Here is a 20,565-nt window from a genome sequence, read left to right as displayed (position 1 = left end):
CTGCATAATGGGATTTTGGTTGACGTCAGACACAGAGTTACTGTATTTTGTAACAGAAGCCGCGTGGCTCCCAGCATGCATTGCACCATGAAATGTTGAACTGTTGCTGTAATAAAGACGTTAATCTTTAATGTTCATGAACAATCAGGATTAACGTAATAATGTGTTTATGTCACCCGTAGTTCATTGAATGTGTGTCTTATTTAACTCTCGCGTTAGTTATGTTGCATTTTGTTTTTACGAAACCCTGACTGTTGGCTGTGTGCAATACTTTGATCTCTCAGTCACTCATTGAATGTTATTTAAAGAAGCCTTCTTCATCGGTGGTACAGAAGAAATTCAGTCTTCTAGCATGATTAAACATTACCAATGCATTGAATTGTAAAATAACCAGAAAGCCACAGCAGGAGGATGAAAGAGCCACAATCAGAATCAGAATCATCTTTATTTGCCAAGTATGTCCAAAAAACACACAAGGAATTTGTCTCCGGTAGTTGGAGCCGCTCTAGTACGACAACAGACAATCAATTGACAGAGAACACTTTTGAGACATAAAGACATTGACAAAAAAAAAAAAAACAGTCACTGAGCAGTAAAGGGTTGCTAGTTACTGGTAATGCCGGTACATTTTTTTTTTTTTTGACAATTCCTCTAGCACTTAGAGCAGTTCGAATGACTAATATTGCAATAGTCCGGTGCAATGACCATTGTGCAAAGGGCGCCGAGACTTCAAGGAGTGTATGCGGTTTAAAGTGACGAGTAGTGTTATAATCTGGGACAATGTTGGTTGTGCAAATGTCCTCAATCATTGGTGCCCTGCCCTCGACTGAAACCTGGCCACCCCACTGGTCATCCCTGTTGTGTGTGTCTTTGTCGCATTTTTTTTTGTCCAGAATTATGTTTCCTTGAGATGCTGAACATTTTTCACCAAGACACCAAGGAAGCACAATTTTGTGTTTTGCGAAGAGTTTCCCAGTATGGATCAAGTAGTGTCAAGAAGGACTCTGTGTGTGAAACCCAAAACCATTTGAACAAGCAGATGAGCAGATAGTTACAAATGAACCGTAACAGCGAGAAGGTCGATTTTCGGCATGTTTAACTGCACCATTTGTGACTATACTGTACATAATGTATGTTTATGTTATCCGTAGTTCGTTGAATGCTCTTATTTAACTCTCGCGTTACATTTATGTTGCACTTTGTTTTTAAGAAACCCTGACTCTGAGCTGTGTGCGATAGAGTGGCATCCTGGTCAGTTCAGCTGTATGATAAGTAAAGTTAAACTGCTCGCTGGTGACATATTAACTGCATTAAATACAAGTGTGAACTTCCGTTCCATCCATCCATTCTCTTAACTGCTTATTGTCACTAGGGTCACAGGTGTGCTGGCACCTATCTCAGGTGACGCTGGGCAAGAGGCGGGGTACACCTTGAACTGGTCACCACGCAATCGCACCATGTGATTACTCAATTTGTCCTACGTCTGCTAGCTAAAAGAGCACACATTTTCCTTGTGATTTATCAGCACCACACTAAATAAAAACATTGATTAAAAAAAAAGTAACTCTCTGTTTATTGTGTGTGACGTCAACCAAAATCCCATGGTGCAGTGGAAACTAAATTTAATTCAAGTGTAATCACTTTACAGTATTTTATTGCGTGGTATGTGGTAAATAACTGTGGAATTTACAGCATTGTCTAAGTATACTGTAGTATACAGGTATGTTCCCGGCATGCATTGCAATATTCATCGCGCCACAATGTTTAACCATTTTCGGTGTAAATAACAAGACGTGCAGTAATACAAGAGAATGATCATAAAAATCTATTGTGTAGAAATACTGAACACTAACAATGTGGCACCGTTACAGAAAAGCATTGTTGTATATGCTTCTATTATATACTGTACATGTGGGTTTGGAAGTAGCAGTGTGTTTTCACTGGAGGAAGCTCATTGTAGCGGTCAAGAGACAGGAGCCAATTGCTGCTTTCAAAAAGTGTCACCTAAGCTAATCAACTATCTTTCATCTTCCATACCGCTTATCCTCACAAGGGTCGTGGGTGTGCTGGAGCCTATCCCAGCAAACTTCAGGCAAGAGGCGGGGTACAGCATGAACTGGTCGCCAGCCAATTGCAGGGCACATACAAATAAACAACCATTTACACTCACATTCACACCTACGGGCAATTTAGAGTCTTCAATTCGCCGGCCAAGCATCTTTTTGGGATGTGGGAGGAAACCGGAGAACCCGGAGAAAACCCTCGCAGGCACAGGGAGAACATGTAAACTCCACACAGGCGAGGCCGGATTTTAACCCGGCTCCACAGAAATGTGAGGCAAACGTGCTAACAAGTTGTCCACCGTGCCGCCTAATCCACTAGTATTGAGCAAATTATGATTCACGGCGGGTGTATGAGTATGATGTATCAAGTGGTACATGACTCCAGAATCCAATTCAGACTACTCAAGTTCACCTTTTTTAAATGTGTTTTTTTACAGTAACATACTGGCAACTATGTTACTGTAAATTGAAGTTTACAGTAACTTACTGCCAATGCTGTTGTTTACAGTAACAGGTTATTGTAAAAACCCTATGAAATGTCTAACAGTACTTCAACTGAGTCGCCCTTGAAAGGCTGCCAAGGTAGAGCAGAAAATGTGCCTCACGCCAACAATCTTTTTTTCAAAATGATGACTGGTAAGAAAACCATTACCAAATTAGTTGGCTTAATTTGCTGTGACTGCGATTACATAGACGTGTTTATTTGCAGAGATACACATGCAGGAATTTTTTTAAAAAAGGATTGTGTCTTAGCGTGGAAACCCCTGACTTATCGTCACATTTTGTATTTGTTATTTAAACCACTTATGTATCTTTAGTGTAAATGTGTGTGGAATTCAACTGATTATGGGAATGCAGGCTGGGCTTGTGCTGTGCTGTGTTAACACGTTGGAGTAGAGAGTGCTCTCAGAGCTGAGTGCTTTGATGAGGACGAGCCAAGCAGTGGTGCGGTACGGCAGACGTCCCACACCAGCTGAATGGGCTCCAACAATGCACCATTCAGGAAATGAACCCCCCCCCCAAACGTTTGTCCATGAGTGAGATATTAAAAACAGACATTCGTATTTACACAACTGGTTCAGACTTGATTATCCTTAAAGCTGCAGGTGCAACAGCGGCCTCAACATTACAGTAAATACGGCTGCATAATATATTGCAATTTAATCATAGAGCTGTATTAAAACCCTTAATTTTAATGTGTTACATAAATATGTCTCTGACAGGAACAATTACAATCTAGCATTTTTGTGATCTCTGAGTGTTTATGTTCCTTCTCAACAAACGAATATCTTGAAATAATATGACTACAATGTGCATTAGTAGAGTAGCAGTGAAACTTTATTGCAATTTTAATCTACAAAACCACTGAAGAAAGAAACAATACTCCAAAATATATAACTGTTATGATGAGTACACTGTAATGTTTAGAAATATTACATACTTCTACTGATTTTTGCTATTTAGCTGTGAGATATAGTATAGCTTGCAGTGGGACTGTCACCTTGCCCTGCGTCATACGAGCCACTGAGGCGGAAGCTGGAACAGTGTGTACCAAAAACATATCGACAGTTGGAGCTTTTCTTCTAACTGTTGTGGTCAGAATGAGCCGATGCACTGCTAACATGGACCACCAAAATTCCTACTCTCTTAATCCATCCAGATGCAAAAACATACTCAGAGCATTTTCATGTAAAACAATATGCTGCAATAACTGGCAAATATATTTACACCCTTCTTGCCAGTAGCTATTTGAACAAGTAATATTGTCCAGCCTTGTTGTGGCAGCGTTGTTATACATTTATTTGACACTGCTGTCCTCTGCTGGCGAGTTGTAGCAGCAACTCATGAGCAAATGACGCATCAAGATTCCCACAATAGGAGGGTGTTCTATTCCACCATCTACTGTGTCTATATTGATTTAGCACTGAGCAGAGTAATTTGATGATTCCAGTTGCCTTTGGAGCTCAGCTTTCTGTCTCTCCATGTGGTAGATGTCTCTGGACATTTGCCTGCATAAACCAGGGACAGAGGTCTCTCCATGAGGCCATCAGTAAAAGGACAACTTATCAGCACGTACATATAGGTAAACACAATATACAACATGTACCGTATCAACCTTTTCACCATGGCAACACATACTGCACTTCTGGGTGGCAAAAGACAGAGCTTTTTCCGATGGTTCTGTTAGTAAACTAACCCGTTACTTGTCATTTAACCAAGACAGAGCAAATGAGAAAACAGGCTTAAAAGATTAAATGGGTATTCTTGTAGTTTCAATGTGTGATGTGTCAGTCGAAAAGAAGATGTGTGCGATAAATTGCTTCCAAGGGAGACAGAATGGCAGCCTCATTTTACATTCCAATATGTGGGTTGATTAAAAATAGAATTTCAGACATAGTCAACATGATTTGACGGATTAATTGATTTTCCTGTTGCTCAGATTAATGGTACAAACGTGCTCTTGATGGTGAAATGGTTAGTGCACTGTCATTCACTGGCAGTTAACCATTATTCATTCCTTTTCTGTACCGCTTAGCCTCACTAGGGTCGCAGGCGTGCTGGAGCCTATCCCAGCTACCTTTTGGGCGAGAGGCGGGGTACACCCTGAACTGGTCGCCAGCCAATCACAAGGCACATATAAACAAACAACCATTGGCACACACATTCACACGTACGGGCAATTCAGACTCTTCAATTAACCTACCATGCATGTTTTTGGGATGTGGGAGAAAACCGGAGTACACGGAAAAAACCCACACAGGCACGGGGAGAACATGCAAACTCCACACAGACGAGGCTGGATTTGAACCGGGTCCTCAGAACTCTGAGGCAGATGTGCTAACCAGTTTCCACCGTGCTACCATTATATTTTGCCTAATTACTCGCATACAACCCAAGCAAAAATTGTATACATACAGTAACTGTGAGAAAATGCCTTCCACAAACCTGATGATGGAGGTTTGGTTCACTATTCTGTCCCTTCAGAAGTAACTACTTTAGTCTTGCCGCTCTTGCGTTATTCTCCATAAAACTATTTATGACATCCACCTCACCCACAGGTTCCGCTGGATTGATTTAGGTTTTTTTGGAAGGAAATTGAAAAAAAAAATTAAAAACCTTTCAGGGTATATCCAATGCCACAACTTTTGTGACTGTCGTAACTCTGCGCGGAGGCGGGTTCGACCAGTTGGTAATTTCGTGGACCAGCGTAGACCAACACATCTGAAAGAGGGACGTCTACGTTCTTGGCGGCGTGATCAGAGCCAACTTCAAACCTGATCAATGAAAAAGGGTCTTCTAATTCGCTTTAAATGTGGCACGCTAGAAGCGCACTAACTGTCTTTGACATGGCGGAAGAACTAATTTGCTCGAGTCTGGGAGGTCGAAGCGCGCAAAGTACGTTCATACGGAACTGCAAGCAGACCTCTATGGACGGACGATGTAAAGATCACAAATATCTGCACCGTGAAGTGGGCACTTAGAGATTGTCTCCCAGCCCTGATTGTTTTTGTGCCCCCGCATGCTGGCCACTGGGATGATTTAAAAAATATTGTAATGATGATGATGATAATAACAATAATAATAGCGCCACAATGGACGACTGGTTAGTACATCTGCCTCCCAGTTCTAAGGACTTGGGCTCAAATCCGGCCTCGCCTGTGTGGAGTTTGCATGTTCTCCCCGTGCCTGCGTGGGTGTGGATCCAGTTTCCTCTCACCCCCCCCACCCCCCCCCCAAAAAAAAAAACAAAACATGCATGGCAGGTTAATTGAAAACTATAAATTGCCTGTAGGTGTGAATGTGAGTGTGAATGGTTGTTTGTTTATATTTGCCCTGCGATTGGTTGGTGACCAGTTCAGGGTGTATCCCGCGTCTCACCCAGAGTCAGCTGGGAAAGGCTCCAGCACCCCTGCGACCCTAGTGAGTATAAGCGGTATGGGAAATGAATGAATCATTATAATAATGCAATAAATTTATTGATTTCTACAATGACTCAGATGGTTTGATACCCGCTGTTCATATGTAGATTACGTATGACATCCACTACACAAGTCCGCAGACCTCAGAATCTGTTTTATATGCCCCAAACAAATTCACCAAAATCGCATGTCAAAGGACACACCCTCATTGTGCCAGTACACCCAGCTTCTTACAGACTGGTCTGCCAAATTAGCAAACATGCAGAGCGAGCCTTGCGCTTGTTCGAAAATCAAGATACAGCAGTTTTTGCGCAACGGCGCAGATCCGCTGTCTACAAAAACAGAGCCCACCGGAAGTCAAACTCTTTTCTGTCACCCGGAAGTATCCTGGCGCCTACTGTTCACAAACATTAAGAAATGATCTTTACCTGTGGACAGCCTGGGCCTTGATAATTTGACAGTGAAGGTGCTTGCTAATGGCTTCAAAGTGCTTGTTTTGGCTCTAAGAAAGTGCAAATACAATATTAAGCACATTAAGTAGTCTTGAATGTTTCTTTTGCCATACCTCAATCTCTTTCTTTATCTGGGCATGGGTTTCCAACACTTTTTGCTGATCTTCCCTCCTCTGTGCTATATTTTCCCTCATCATTCCAATCTCCCTTGTCAGCATATCAATCTCTCTCTGTAGACAAAATCCAGGCTTACATAACTTTGTGGAACTAACATGCAGGTCAAAACCAGATGCAAAAATTCAATGGTGCCTTGAGATATGAGTTTAATGTGTTCCCTATGTTCGTAACTCAAAACACTTATATCTCAAACCATCTTTCCCCATTGAAATGAATGGAAATGCAATTAATTGGTTCCAGCCCCCCCCCCTCCACCGCCCAAAAAAGTAACAAGTTTTAATGACAAAAACAGCACTCTATAATAGTGTGCACGACAACGCCGACAATGACATAAAGAAAAATAATATAAAGAATTAAAAAGTTTTTGCCACGTTTTGCTTCAATTCAGTGGACATTGCACCTGGTGCATCTGGTGTGTGAACCTTGGCCAAGAGGCAGCATAATACAGACAACTGACTCAGTAAGTTGAAGTAATATTAGTAATTTTTCACAAAGGGTCAAGAATATATGCCTGTGAGTATTGTTATATCGTCTGTCCACGTGTTGGTCCAACATTTGTGTCCAAATATCTGTTGATTAAAGGGTAATAATAATGCTGTATCACCGATGCTATTTGTTAGTCCAACTATGGCATTATTTATTGTTTTTTAGTACTGAGCTCAACAGACTGTCGTAAGGCAAAGCTATGTGGTTGTTGTAAATACACAATATATAATAATCTTTGTTGAATGTTTACGTTGACAGTAAACTTCAACTGGGAGTGAAAAGAAAATGTTTGAAGGCTTTTTTTGGAAGAATATTGCACTGACATCTGACAAACTGCTGCTTGTTGTGAAGTGAGTTGAACTGAGTTAACTGCCACAAAATTTTTGCTCACAGGTCAAAGCTTTATATGGTCCGAACGTTGGCTCGTATCTCGAAAAACTTGCATGTCATGTATGTATCGCAAGGCACCACTGTATTTTCAAATTTACCTTTGCCGTCTGAACTCTGTTTCCATGTGGATTCTTTAAATCCTGCTTCAGTTCCTCCTTGGCATTTCTCAGTTTCTGGACAAGTGCCCTCTTCTCCTGCATGCAAATGTCAGTCTGGCCCACAACGTTCAAAACTGCCTGCCTGTGGCCCTGCATCTTTCTTTGATAAATGTCAAATTGGGCCCGTGCCATGCAGGCCTTCTCCTCCTCCTCAATTATTTGCTCCAGCAGTTTTGTCTTCTCTGCTGTGATGGAGGCACAGCAGTCACGTCCGGCCTGCATTTTCTGCTCTAAATTTATCATGTCATCCTCCATGATGAGGAGGTCTCTCACTTTACATTGAAGCTTCTTCTCAGCCTCATCGCTGTTCTTCTGAACATCTGATAGAGTCACCTGGTGAAGGTGTTCACCATTTAAGCAGACCCAAGTTTATTCTTCCACATACAACAAATTTCCTAACTTTCATTTAATTACTGCATGATGAGAGGAATACAAATACTGGGGGTGAAGAGAAACTGTCATTAAAAAGACTGTAAAGGGAAAAAAAAAATTGCTGCACATTATTAAAACGAGAAGATTTTGTAAACAAATACATGGCATGTCTTTTTTTTCTTTGTTGAAAAGTTACTTACATTTGTACGAAAAATTCCCTTGCTCTGTCAGTGACATATATTCCCACCATTCTCTTACTACTTCTTCTCTGCAGACGCAATGCATTATGGTATATCATGACTCGGGGCGTGACCATTGGTTGGTCGCTACTTAATGCTATGCTTTGTGGGAAACTATGACTGCACTATATAGGGCGCTGAATTTGATCACTAAGCATTCGGACACCACTACAAAATGGTGTCACCACTATATAGTGGTTAGTGAGTGATTTCAGAGAGTGTCAAAGTATATACAATAAGGCTCCGAAAGTATGAAAAATAGATCCCACCATCAAGCCCCAGCACTGTGTGGGTATTTCCCCTGGAAGCCTGAAGGCAGTGGAAACAATCTTTTCAATCAAATGTCAATCAAATGCGTTTGTTCGCATGATATGTGCTAAAGTATCTGTAGTTTAGCTGCAGGCTGAAAAATGTGTGTGCTCATCCATTGATTAATTTTCTGTACCACTTATCCTCACCCGGGTTGCAGGCGTGCCGGAGCCTATTCCAGCTATCTTTGGGTGAGAGGTGGGGTACACCCTGAACTGGTTGCCAGCCAATTCCAGGGCACATATAAACAAACAACCATTCACACTGACATTCATACCTACGAACAATTTACAGTCTTCAATTGTTTTTGGGATGTGGGATGAAACCGGAGTACCCAGAGAAAACCCACGCAGGCACAGGGAGAACATGCAAACGCCACACAGGCGAGGCCAGATTTGAACCCGGGTCCACAGAACTGTAAGGCAGACGTATTGGACGAACCAGCCGCGGTCGAGCGAGCTTGTTTGCTCACTAGCTCGTTAGCTTGCACAATAGCAAACGCAATAAACAGTTAACTTAAGTGTCTCTGTTGTGTGGATTTACGCGGTCTAGTACGTAGAGAGGATGTGGAGTATTGGACGGAACCAACGCTAGTCCACGACTCCACAAGTGACTATTAGCTACTAGCCGTTAGTAGCAGGCCAATTCGCAGTGGAGTCGTCCAACTTTCTATCGGCTCACTCGGTGCGCTGCGCATAGCATAACACTTTTGGGAAGATGCATTTTTTTTCGTGTAAGTATAAAGTAACTTGCATTTGCGACGAATAGTCTGTATGCCTCATTTGGCTAGTTTTTAGCCCCGCCCAAAAAAATCCAGAAAACTGAGAAGCTGAAAAACTGTGATACACTATAACTTAACAATTCAGAACTAAATTGTTCTCAGTCTTCGCATTTTTTCAGCCCTTATCTTCCAACTAGGGGTGGGTAAAAATATGAAATTATCGACACATTGCAATTCTTCCCCTCACAATTGTCACACTGCCACACGCATGCTACTTAATAACGTATTACTTAAAAACCATGTAAATAATAATAGTAACTCCAACCCTAATTAGTAACTATTGTTCGAGTACATGTACTATACTTTTACCAATACAGAGCTGTCATCACATCTTTACTTTTGTACTCCATATGCGAAAATAAGTTATTATTGTGCAGATTCTTTCTTTTGATTACAATTTCCAAGAGGAAATTTTACATGAATTGCACCTTTTCAGTGTTTATACACAACTGTAATGTTTTTTACTTTTGTACTCCATGTGAAAGAATACGTTATGTGCAAATTTTTAGTTTCAGATGTTTTATTGCTTAAAAAATGTGATGTGACATACAGTACACCATACACTGTATTGCCAAAAGTATTTGCTCACCTGCATTGACTCACATGAGATTTGTGATATCACATTCTAAATCCATATGGTTTAGTATGATGTTGGTCTACCCTTCGCAGCTGTAACAGCTTCAACTCATGTGGGAAGGCTTTCAACAAGGTTTAGGGAATTTTTGCCCACTCTTCCAGGAGCATATTTGCGAGGTCACACACTGATGTTTGACGAGAAGGGCTGTCTCACTGTCCACTTGAAATCAACCCAAAGGTGTTCTATTAGGATGAGGCCAGGGCTCTGTGCAGGCCAGTCAAGTTCATCCATACCAAATTCTCTCATCCATGTCTTTATGGACCTTGCTTTGTGCACTGGTACACAGACATGTTGGAACAGGAAGGAGTAATTCCCAAACTGTTTGACAGTCCAAACTCTCTCGGTATTCTGAAGCATTCATAGCTCAGGGGCTAATATTTTGAACATTTCCAACTTTGTGGGAACAGTTTGGGGATGGCCTCTTCCAACATGACTGTGCATCAGTGCACAAATCAAGGTTTATAAAGACATGGATGAGAGAGTTTGATGTGGATGAACTTGACTGGCCTGCACAATCCTGACCTCAACCCTGTAGAACACTTTTGGATGAACTAGAAAAGAGACTGAGACCCAGGCCTTCTCATCCAACATCCGTGTGTAACTTCACAAATGCGCTTCTGGGAAAATGGTCATAAATTCCCATAAACACACTCCTAAACCTTGTGGAAAACCTCCCCAGAAGAGTTGAAACTGTTTTAACTGCAGAGGGTGGCCCAATGTCATATTAAACCCTCTACATTAAGAATGGGATGTCACTCAGTCATATCTAAGTCAAGGCAGGTGAGCAAATACTTTTGGCAGTATAGTGTATGTCACATCATACATCGACATAGCATCAAAAATACACATTTCAAAATTGTCAAAATTCACTCTTATTTGTGTATTTCTACTTCTAACTGAATCAATATAGGAACATTTAAATCAATCTAATTGAATTGCAACCTAAAGAATTGATATCGAATCAAAGTGCAACCTAAAGAATCCAAATCAAATTGTGACGTTATTAACAATGTCCAGCCCTATTTCCAACATAATGTATCTAGAAACAAAACACGGATATGACTTTACAGTCCCTTTAACTGTTCTATTTTAAATGAAAGTGAACCTGCAGGGCGCTGAGTGTCTCCTGCTCTTTCTGCAGCGTTTCTGTCTCAATGTTGTCACGTTGGCTAATATCCTCCAAGGCTTGCCCTACTAATAACGGACTCTGGGCTCCTGAAGTTCAGAAGAGAACAAAGTATTAACTTATTTGTCAGCAAAATCATATACCTGATGATACAAGGTACAGCCACAATATAAAATTTGGCCAAATAGCCTTGCAATTTGAGGGTAAAAATTAATGTTCAAGCTAGCTAACACGGTTAGCACCGAAAAAACATCTTTTAAAGGAATGTATTGACTGAATTTGCGAGATAATAGTGTTAAATTTATTGCGTTTTCACCTACCTGTATAAGCAGGGGAATTTGACATGTTTACGTGTATGTGACTCTTTTTTTCTGTCATTAGGGACCAAGGCTTGCCAAAAGAGTGAAAATATGGCCGCAATAAAACTACAAATCCCAGACTGCTTAGCAGTAGCAACGCGCCCGCCATTTAGCAACCAATCTTTTTTTTGCGAACGTCACGTGACCAAACCCGGAAAACAGGTTACGTCCCTTTTACTACGGGATGTTGACATGACGGTTTGAAGCCGAACTTTCTACTTCTTTATCGCTGGCGTCTTCGGACTAAAGAATAACATGATGTCGTTAAAACCAACAAAATACCAGAAGCGAGAAAATCCCAACAGTGACTTCTGCTGTGTACCACAGTGCTCCATGTCGGGGAAATTCAACTCCGCCGTAAGTTTCCACCACTTTCCAAAGAATGAAAACTTGAGAAAAATATGGACACGTAATGTGAGACGTGAAAATTTGGTAATTAAGAGGACAACAACAGTCTGCAGTAGGCATTTCATGCCCACTGACGTCATCCAGGGTGGGAGACGGCGTTTAAAGGAGGGTGCTGTACCTGTGCTTTTTGCCTGGAACGACTACTCTCAGCCGGAAGTCAGACCGAGTGTCCGAGAGAGGACAGAGCGACCAGAGGAGGAAACGATCGAAGAGAACGAGACAAATGTTGATTTGTTACTTCGGTGCCATGATTATAATGCAAGACCAGAAGTATCAGATCTGGATACAGCACAGAAGATTATAGAGGCGCAGCAACAGGCGATAGAGGAGCTGAGGAAGCGACTGGAGGAGGTCACACTGAAACAGTCGTTTGGTTTGGAGAGGTTTCTGGCATCAGATGATGACATTAGACTCTATACCAGGTTTGTGTTATGCCATGATATACTGAAATTCCCCATATGATTTAATAACTGAATATCATTCTGTTACATGTGTAGATTGGGTTTATATATCAACATTTCTTCATATTAGATGACTATTGTGCAATTGTATGTGGACACCAGTGACCACATAACCATATTCAAGTAAATAAATTAAGCAAGATAGGGTAGACAATAGCTTATGAGCTACAAATGTAAATTAAACGCTTAAAATAAAGCCTACACTAAACCTCTTATTAACATAACATTTTTTGACTTTTTCCAAAAGTTAATCATTTGTGAATTATACTGAGAAGTTTTCTGAAATTAAAAGCCTTTCCACTCATATAATTAAGGAGCGTTGACAAAATATCAATAATATGGATTGTCTTTCTGAACATCTCAGTTTAATGCACTGCTCACCAGTATCCACTGCCACCTCAATAACATACCGTATTTTCACGACCATAAGGCGCACCGTATTAAAAGGCGCACTCTCTGTTACGGGGTCTATTTTTGTATTTAACACATACATAAGGCACACCGTATTATTGGACGCAGGCATGGTAAAACATAGCTAGCTTAAAACATACGGTAGCATGCACGCACGCTAAAACAATGTTTTTAAAAAGGCAGCGGGAGCAAAACTAAGTTCGGTTGTACTTTATTGAAGTATTTAACAATGTACTCATGTTATTTTTTGATCAATCCTCATCCACAAATCCATCCAAGTCCTCATCTTTTGTATCCGAAATGAACAGCTGGGCAAGTTCTTCATCAAACACGCCAGGTTCCCTCTAGTCATTGTCGCAGTCAGTCTTGTTGCTGTGCGGCTCCTCAGAAATGATGCCGGCTTTTACGAAAGCTCGAACAATAGTGCAAGCAGACACGTTAGCCCAAGCATCCACAATCCATTGACAAATTGTAGCGTAACTCGCCCGGCACTGCCTCCTAGTCTTAGTAAAGCTGTGTTCGCCATCTGTCATCCATCGCTCCTACGCCGCTCGCAACTTCACTTTGAACGCCCTGTTTACACCGATGTCCAGTGGTTGGAGTTCCTTTGTCAAGCCTCCCGGAATGATGACAAGCTCCAAGTTATTGCACTCAGTCGAATGGTGACTATAGAGACGTGTCTCCCGGCTGTTCTTTCCTCATTAATCCATTGCTCGAGTTGGTCTTCCAAATCGGGCCACCTCGCCTTGTTTCCACGGAAACTCAGCTTCGTCTTCTTGACTTGGCGAAGCTCGTTTTGCTGCTTCCTCCACTTGCGAACCATGGATTCGTTGATCTTGAATTCTCTCGCGGCTGCTCGATTCCCATGTTCCTCTGCGTAACTGATAGCTTGCAGTTTAAACTGTACTTCGTAAAGCGTGTCTCTTCGTAGGTGCCATTTTCGGGGGTCCTTAGCCAAACCAATGCACATACCAGCGCGATATACCTACTGGGGGCATGCCTTTAGCGTCAACCTTCCCCCTTTAACTGCCGCATGCTGTCCTCAGCCACGTCCGCTTTTCCTCTGTAAAGCAGCGTGTCGGCAGGAAATGCTCCCAGTCAGTCAAGCGGAGCGCTCATCACACAACAACGTCTATAGATTTTGGAACACTGTGCTATGTTTTGATAAACTAGAATAATGCAGCCCTATTGGGGGACAAGCCAGTGCAAACTGTAGGACAGTCCCAAGCCCGGATAAATGCAGAGGGCTGTGTCATGAAGGGCATCCAGCTTAAAACTTTGCAAAACAAATATGAGCGTTCATCTAAAGAATTCCATACCGGATCTGTCGTGGCCAGGGTTAACAATGTCCGCCCCCGGCACCGTTAACCTGCAGGGCGCCGGTGGAAATTCCGCTGCTGCGGGTCAAAGACGAAGGAGAGGTGGAAAGCGGCTTCTTACACAGAAAGAGAAGAGGAAAGCACAGAGTCTAGAATTGAATGTTGGGACTATGACAGGAACATCTCGGGAGTTGGTTGACATGATGATTAGGAGAAAGGTTGATATATTGTGTCCAGGAGACCAGGTGGAAAGGCATTCAGAATGCGGTGGTATCGGAATACAATATTTTATTGCAGTAGTCTGACAGTGCAATCGTGAAAGAGCAAATTTGTCTTTTTGTCTGCCTGTAGTCTTGCCTGTCTCCGATGTGTCTGGCCAACCTGTAGGATCTCTACAGGTTGGCCAGGCAGAGGGATAGAGATGGGAAGGATGTGCAGCAGGTTAGGGTTATTAAAGATAGAGATGGAAATATGTTGACTGGTGCCAATAGTGTGCTGGACAGATGGAAAGAATGCTTTGAGGAGTTGATGAATGAGGAAAATGAGAGAGAAGGAAGAGTAGAAGAGGCAAGTGTGGTGGGCCAGGAAGTGGCAATGATTAGTAAAGAGGAAGTTCGAAAGGCAAGAGGATGAAAAGTGGAAAGGCAGTTAATCCTGATGACGTTCCTGTGGAGATATGGAAGCATCTAGGAGAGGTGGCTGTGGAGTTTTTGAACAGCTTGTTCAACAGAATTCTAGCAGGTGAGAAAATGCCTGAGGAATGGAGGAAAAGTGTGCTGGTGCCCATTTTTAAGAACTAGGGTGATGTGCAGAGGTGTGGGAACTATAGAGGAATAAAGTTGATGAGCCACACAGTGAAGTTATGCAAAAGAGTAGTGGAGGCTAGACTCAGGACAGAAGTGAGTGTTTGTGAACAACATTATGATTTCATGCCTAGAAAGAGTACCACAGATGCATTATTTGCCTTGAGGGTGTTGATGGAAAAGTACAGAGAAGGTCGGAAATCGCTACATTGTGTCTTTGTGGATCTAGAGAAAGCCTATGACAAAGTACCCAGAGAGGAACTGTGGTACTGCATGCAGAAGTCTGGAGTGGCAGAGAGGTATGTTAGAATAATACAGCATATGTACGAGGGCAGCACAACAGTGGTGAGGTGTGCAGTAGGTGTGACAGAGGAATTTAAGGTGGAGGTGGGACTGCATCAGGAATCAGTCCTGAGCCACTTCCTGTTTGAAGTGGTGATGGATAGGCTGACAGATGAGGTTAGACTGGAATCCCTGTGGACCATGATGTTTGCAGACGACATTGTGATCTGCAGTAAAAGCAGGGAGCAGTTAGAAAGATGGAGGCATACACTGGAAAGGAGGGGAATGAAGATTAGCCGAAGTAAGACAATATATGTGCATGAATGAGAGAAGAGATAGCAAGGGTGGAGGACTTTAAATACTTGGGTTCAACAGTCCAGAGCAATGGTGAGTGTGGTAAGGAAGTCAAGAAATGGGTCCAAGCAGGTTGGAACGGGTGGAGGAAGGTGTCAGGTGTGTTATGTGACAGAAGACTCTCTGCTACGATGAAGGGCAACGTTTATAAAACAGTGGTGGTGCCAGCCATGATGTACGGATTGGAGACAGTGGCACTAAAGAGACAACAGGAAGCAGAGCTGGAGGAATGAAGATGTTGAGGTTCGCTCTGGGAGTGACCAGGTTGAATAAAATTAGAAATTAGCTCATCAGAGAGCCAGCCAAGGTTCGATGTTTTGGAGACGAAGTTAGAGAGAGCAGACTTCGATGGTTTGGAGACATCCAGAGGAGAGAGAGTGAGTTTATTGGTAGAAGGGTGATGAGGATGGAGCTGCCAGGCAAGAGAGCCAAAGAGAAGGTTGATAGTTGTCGTGAGGGAAGACATGAAGATAGTTGGTGTTAGAGAGGAGGATGCAGGAGATAGGCTTACATGGAAAAGGATGACACGCTGTGGCGACCCCTAACGGTACAAGGCGAAAGGAAAAGAAGAAGTTTTGATAAACTAGAATTCATGGCAGAGCTGTTGCATGGGTTGCAGTACAAAGTCATGTCCAATAAAGTTGCGAGTGGACAGACTAGTGTACCACCACTTCCTCCTGATTAGTGTGATGTTCAGATTTAAAGGTAATAATTTTTTCCCTTTTAGGTTTGCCAGCTATCGCCATCTTCAGGCATTTTGGAGACAGATTGAACCTGCGACAGAAAGAATTGTGCGTGTTGGTGGTACATGTTCATCCACTCCCAGTGCAACAGCACCTCTTGACAATTCCACTGATCTACTTCGTCGACCGGTAGGAAAAGTTTATACATCATATTTTTGTTTTATCAGTTTTCTTGATAAATTGGCTCCGAATAACAGTATTATGTAGGTTTGGGAAACACATAATTTTTTGATGACTTAATCAAATAGCGGCCAGTGTATTGTGATAGCGATAAAATACAGATTTGTCCCCTCTGCTCCCCAACCAGAGCCGGTGCCTTCCAATGATTGATGAACTGTTCCTGTTCTTGATGTACCTGTCACTGGGTCTGAAAGAAAGAGATTTGGGTAATCGTTTCAACATTCATCAGTCTACCGCCAGCAGGATCATCCAAACCTGGGTCAATTTCTTGTACACCTTACTCAGCGCTGTTGGGATATGGATGTCTCCTGAGACAATAAGAACATCAATGCCCAGTGTGTTTGGCAAGTACTCTGACACTCAAGTCATTGTTGAGTGTACAAGGATAAGATGTCAGAAGCCGTCATCTTTACTCTTGAGTGAGATGTTTACTCACTATAAATCCCACACTACGCTGAAAGGAATGATAGGTGTGTCACCGCATGGTGCTGTCACTTTTATTTCCTCATTGTATTCTGGCTCTATCAGCGATGAAGAGTTGTTCAGACAATCTGGCATTATCCCTCTTTTGGATAAAGACATGGCTGTAATGGTGGACAAGGGATTCAGAATTGATGAGCTAGTACCATGCAAAGTTTACAGACCTCCTTTTCTGAGTAAAAAGTCACAAATGTCTCATGATGAAGTGCTGGTCACTCAGGACTTTGCACGGTTAAGGATACATGTGGAGAGGACAATTAGACACATCAAAGACAACAAACTATTTGACACCATTATTCCTCTGACCCTTGCTGGTAGTATCAACCAGCTTTTTGCAGTAGCCTGCCTCCTAAGTAACTATCAAAATAAACCACTGGTCGAGGTGTGAGCACAGTAATGTTCTGTGTGTTAAGTTGACACAGTCAGCCTCCCTGGTTACTTGGACATTAAATGGTATGTCAGTTGCATGAATGTCTTCAGTCTTCTCAGTTTTATAATGGTTCTCCCTCATTTCTTTTTCTGTGATTTTTAAAAAGTGACACCTTTTCACCAAGAGATTAAAATCTGTTTCATTTTATGAGGTGTCGGTACCAAGTTACATGTTTTGAGTCTGAATAGTGTAAGACATGAAAGCAAGAGTATAAGCCGAATGTAAAATATGAGATGAGAACATTGAAAGCAGTCATGATTCACGTATTGTATATTAAATGCTTTTTCTAATGACAATCTGTATAAATAAATTTTTGCCTTTTGATTGCAGAACACGCACTATCTGATTTTTGTATGACAATTTGTCAAAAACTGTCCTTTTTAAAACCTATTGCTTCTTTGGGAAGCTAATTTAGAATTTTACTACAGAAATAATTCAAAAAGGGATGCATGAAATAATTTTCAAAACAACACTCTCTGGTCCCGTTTATTTTCCAGCTAATTTTGAAGGAACAGTTTAAAAGCCTAAACTGTGTTTATTTGTCTGAAATAAAAGTTTTGACACCTGCCGGTTTTTGCCCACAGCTTCACAATTCCACAATAAGGGACCTTTAGGCTCTTTTGGAGACAGACAGGTACTTCTGCATGTAAAGGTTAAAGTATAACTGGTCAGCCTTTTTTCTGATGACTCCCGTTACTTTGGGGTCAAAATAGACTTGCTGTACCAGCATGTCTTCCTGGGCACAAATCACAAGGTCACACCACTGCAGGCCACTTATCAGTAGTTGACCCTGCACCTGCCAGTTGTTGGAGTGGCTTTCGCAGAGTGCCTAAGTGCCATACTGCATTTTAAGGTATTTACAACCCACATAGTTCTTCTCATCAGAGCACTTTATCTCAACCAGTCTAAATGCTGGCTGATCAAATAGATCGAAGATCAAGTCATCTGGTGAGGCAGTAAGCCAGGGGACATCTGTGTGGACAACAAGGCTGCAGGGAGTGTAGTTGACATTTTTCATTTTGCAGTATTCAACTGCCACCTCTAACTCCTTGTCTGCCCTTCTTCTTATGTCTCCAGTTTTAATTGTTCCTTTTGAGTATTCTTTCTGCTAGACCTGCAGAGCTCAGTCCCCTCACAAAGCACACCTCAAAAATGTGAAGAGGTTATTCTGGACCTCTGGAGATGATGCCACCCCTGATCGATCAATATTATGGGCCATGTCCATTGTGGGCATCAAACTTTTAAGTTGAAAGTGCTCCTCCTCAGTACTCTGTCGGGGCCAGTCTGGACTCCCTAAGAGCCAATGGTGGGTAAGGTGGATGATCTTGGTGCATTTCACTGCCTTTGTGGGTCGTATCAGTTGCTGGTAAGAGAGCACGCTTCCCTTTTGTGCTAAGCCCAAAGCTGTCTCAACAACTGTCTTCTCTAATACCCATCGTTGCTGCAAGAGGTTTATCTGTAACATGAAAGTCTTTGTTTGTGTCCACAATTTGGAGCAATGAGATATCAAGCGGATCACCCTCCAGGCCCTTGTGCAGTGTGCTTCTGTGAAAGACAATCATGGCTATGACTGGTGCATTTTAAAACATTTAAATAAACATAAACATATACAGACCCTTTTCCCAAAAAATAGAATATCATGGAAAAGTTCATTTGCGGTATAAAAAGTGCAATATAAATAAAAGTTTATTTGAATTGACTTGTGAAGGATCAGAGATAAATCAGTGCCAACTCAACATTATATAGCGCTTTCACAACAGCCACAGCTGTACAGAAAACAAAATAATACAATCACAACTCATGAAACAAAATCTCCTTCATTCAAAATACACCATAGCTCATTCCACATTGACACTTTGCATAAAGGAGTTACAGATCAGTTTCATTCCTTCTGGCCTTGTGCCATTGTTGCTCTTCATCTGTGCTGGCATAGACGGGGAACAACCTGCACTTCTGAATAGTGTGCAGTTTGAAACTGCAATGCAACTGTGTGGTTACACACTGCAGAGCCAGCTACACATAAGCAGTGACTTGATAGGAGGATGACTGGGTCTGAGTTCCGAAGGTCTACCTACACAAAAAATTTGAGACATTTTTACAAGCACACACACAAATGCCACCAAACAGTATAAGTAGGTCTCTGGGGCAAATTTTGCAATAACCCCAAATCTGAATTAGTTTTAACTGTAAAAGAGGGATTTTTATCTTGGAGGGCCTGATTTTGAATAACATGGAATTATGGGTGATACTCAAGGATTTACAGTCCGAGTCTGTTGCGCATTTTATTAGCAAGTAGACAAACAACAGTTTTACTTATCCTGAGAGGCAATAGGTATGTCACTAAATCCAGAAAAATGGCCACCATTTTCTTTTCATTTTTATTGTGCAGGAATTTGGCCACGTGGAGGTCCACCAAAATTGCAATAGTGTTTCGCGCAATGTAATACTTGTTCTTTTCAGATTACGTTGTTGGGAAATCCCTTTATCACCTTGTTTTTGAATGTTTCAATTCAGTTGAGATTTTCTTTGGTTATGGCAAAGATGAAAATGTTCCTTGAATTCGGCATTGAAAATCACACGTTCATAGGACAAAGAAACCTACATGTTCTTGATTCACCATTATTATTCTTGTTTTCTGTGAAGTTGGAAGTAATTCCAGCGATGCGATTGCTCCAAGTTTGACCCTTAAAATGATATAGCTTGAGCGGATGCCACCATTGAAAAATCAGAAAATGGCCTATTTTTACGTCACGTTTTTGTCTCACCTAATACATCTGGGCGTTTTTCTACGAAAGAGTCAAGGTTTCGGTCACAAGTTTCCTAATAATTTACATAGATTTCTGGGCAAAACATTTTGGCAAATTTCCAACATAAAAAGTGCCATTTAAAATGTATCTGATTCTTACAAACTAGGTCTTATTTTATTAATGTAATGTAACGGACTATTGCAATATTAGTCAGTCGAACTGCTCTAAGTGCTAGAGGACTCTGCATCTTTTGCACAATTGTCAATTTTTTTTTATAAATGTACCGGCATTACCAGATAACTATTAACTCTTTATTGCTCAGTGACTGTTTTTTGTCAATGTCTTTATGTCTCAAAAGTGTTCTCTGTCAATTGACTGTCTGTTGTCGTACGAGAGCGGCTCCAACAACCGGAGACAAATTCCTTGTGTGTTTTTTGGACATACTTGGCAAATAAAGAAGATTCTGATTCTGACTCCA

The 20,565-nt window shown here is 41.7% G+C and overlaps 2 protein-coding genes across 2 annotated transcripts; one reads left to right on the top strand and one right to left on the bottom strand.

Moving 5' to 3' along the window:
- Positions 1–3,927: 3,927 nt before the first annotated feature.
- Positions 3,928–11,495, bottom strand: LOC133405295 (coiled-coil domain-containing protein 122-like). The gene is made up of 6 exons (XM_061682184.1): positions 11,431–11,495; positions 11,090–11,199; positions 7,587–7,979; positions 6,549–6,665; positions 6,412–6,485; positions 3,928–4,072 (listed from the first exon to the last, which is right to left on the bottom strand). Exons 1-6 carry the CDS (start codon positions 11,486–11,488, stop codon positions 3,982–3,984), a joined length of 843 nt encoding a protein of 280 aa, XP_061538168.1. The 5' UTR covers positions 11,489–11,495; the 3' UTR covers positions 3,928–3,981.
- A 121-nt stretch (positions 11,496–11,616) lies between these two features.
- Positions 11,617–20,495, top strand: ftr97 (finTRIM family, member 97). The gene is made up of 3 exons (XM_061678549.1): positions 11,617–12,299; positions 16,235–16,379; positions 16,558–20,495. Exons 1-3 carry the CDS (start codon positions 11,725–11,727, stop codon positions 17,296–17,298), a joined length of 1,461 nt encoding a protein of 486 aa, XP_061534533.1. The 5' UTR covers positions 11,617–11,724; the 3' UTR covers positions 17,299–20,495.
- Positions 20,496–20,565: the final 70 nt, after the last annotated feature.

This window comes from Phycodurus eques, chromosome 1 (assembly GCF_024500275.1).
Source record: "Phycodurus eques isolate BA_2022a chromosome 1, UOR_Pequ_1.1, whole genome shotgun sequence".
NCBI lineage: Eukaryota > Metazoa > Chordata > Actinopteri > Syngnathiformes > Syngnathidae > Phycodurus > Phycodurus eques.
This window is presented reverse-complemented; position numbering and strand designations above follow the sequence as displayed.

Excerpts from the sequence above, each read along its gene's own strand:
- LOC133405295 (XM_061682184.1), bottom strand. The coding sequence starts at position 11,488 with ATGACAGAAAAAAAGAGTCACATACACGTAAACATGTCAAATTCCCCT. Across the intron at positions 11,200-11,430 it reads AAATTCCCCTGCTTATACAG|GAGCCCAGAGTCCGTTATTA; the intron begins GTAGGTGAAAAC and ends TCTGAACTTCAG. Across the intron at positions 6,486-6,548 it reads AGATAAAGAAAGAGATTGAG|AGCCAAAACAAGCACTTTGA; the intron begins GTATGGCAAAAG and ends GCACTTTCTTAG.
- ftr97 (XM_061678549.1), top strand. The coding sequence starts at position 11,725 with ATGATGTCGTTAAAACCAACAAAATACCAGAAGCGAGAAAATCCCAAC. Across the intron at positions 12,300-16,234 it reads GACATTAGACTCTATACCAG|GTTTGCCAGCTATCGCCATC; the intron begins GTTTGTGTTATG and ends TTTCCCTTTTAG. Across the intron at positions 16,380-16,557 it reads CTGATCTACTTCGTCGACCG|AGCCGGTGCCTTCCAATGAT; the intron begins GTAGGAAAAGTT and ends CTCCCCAACCAG.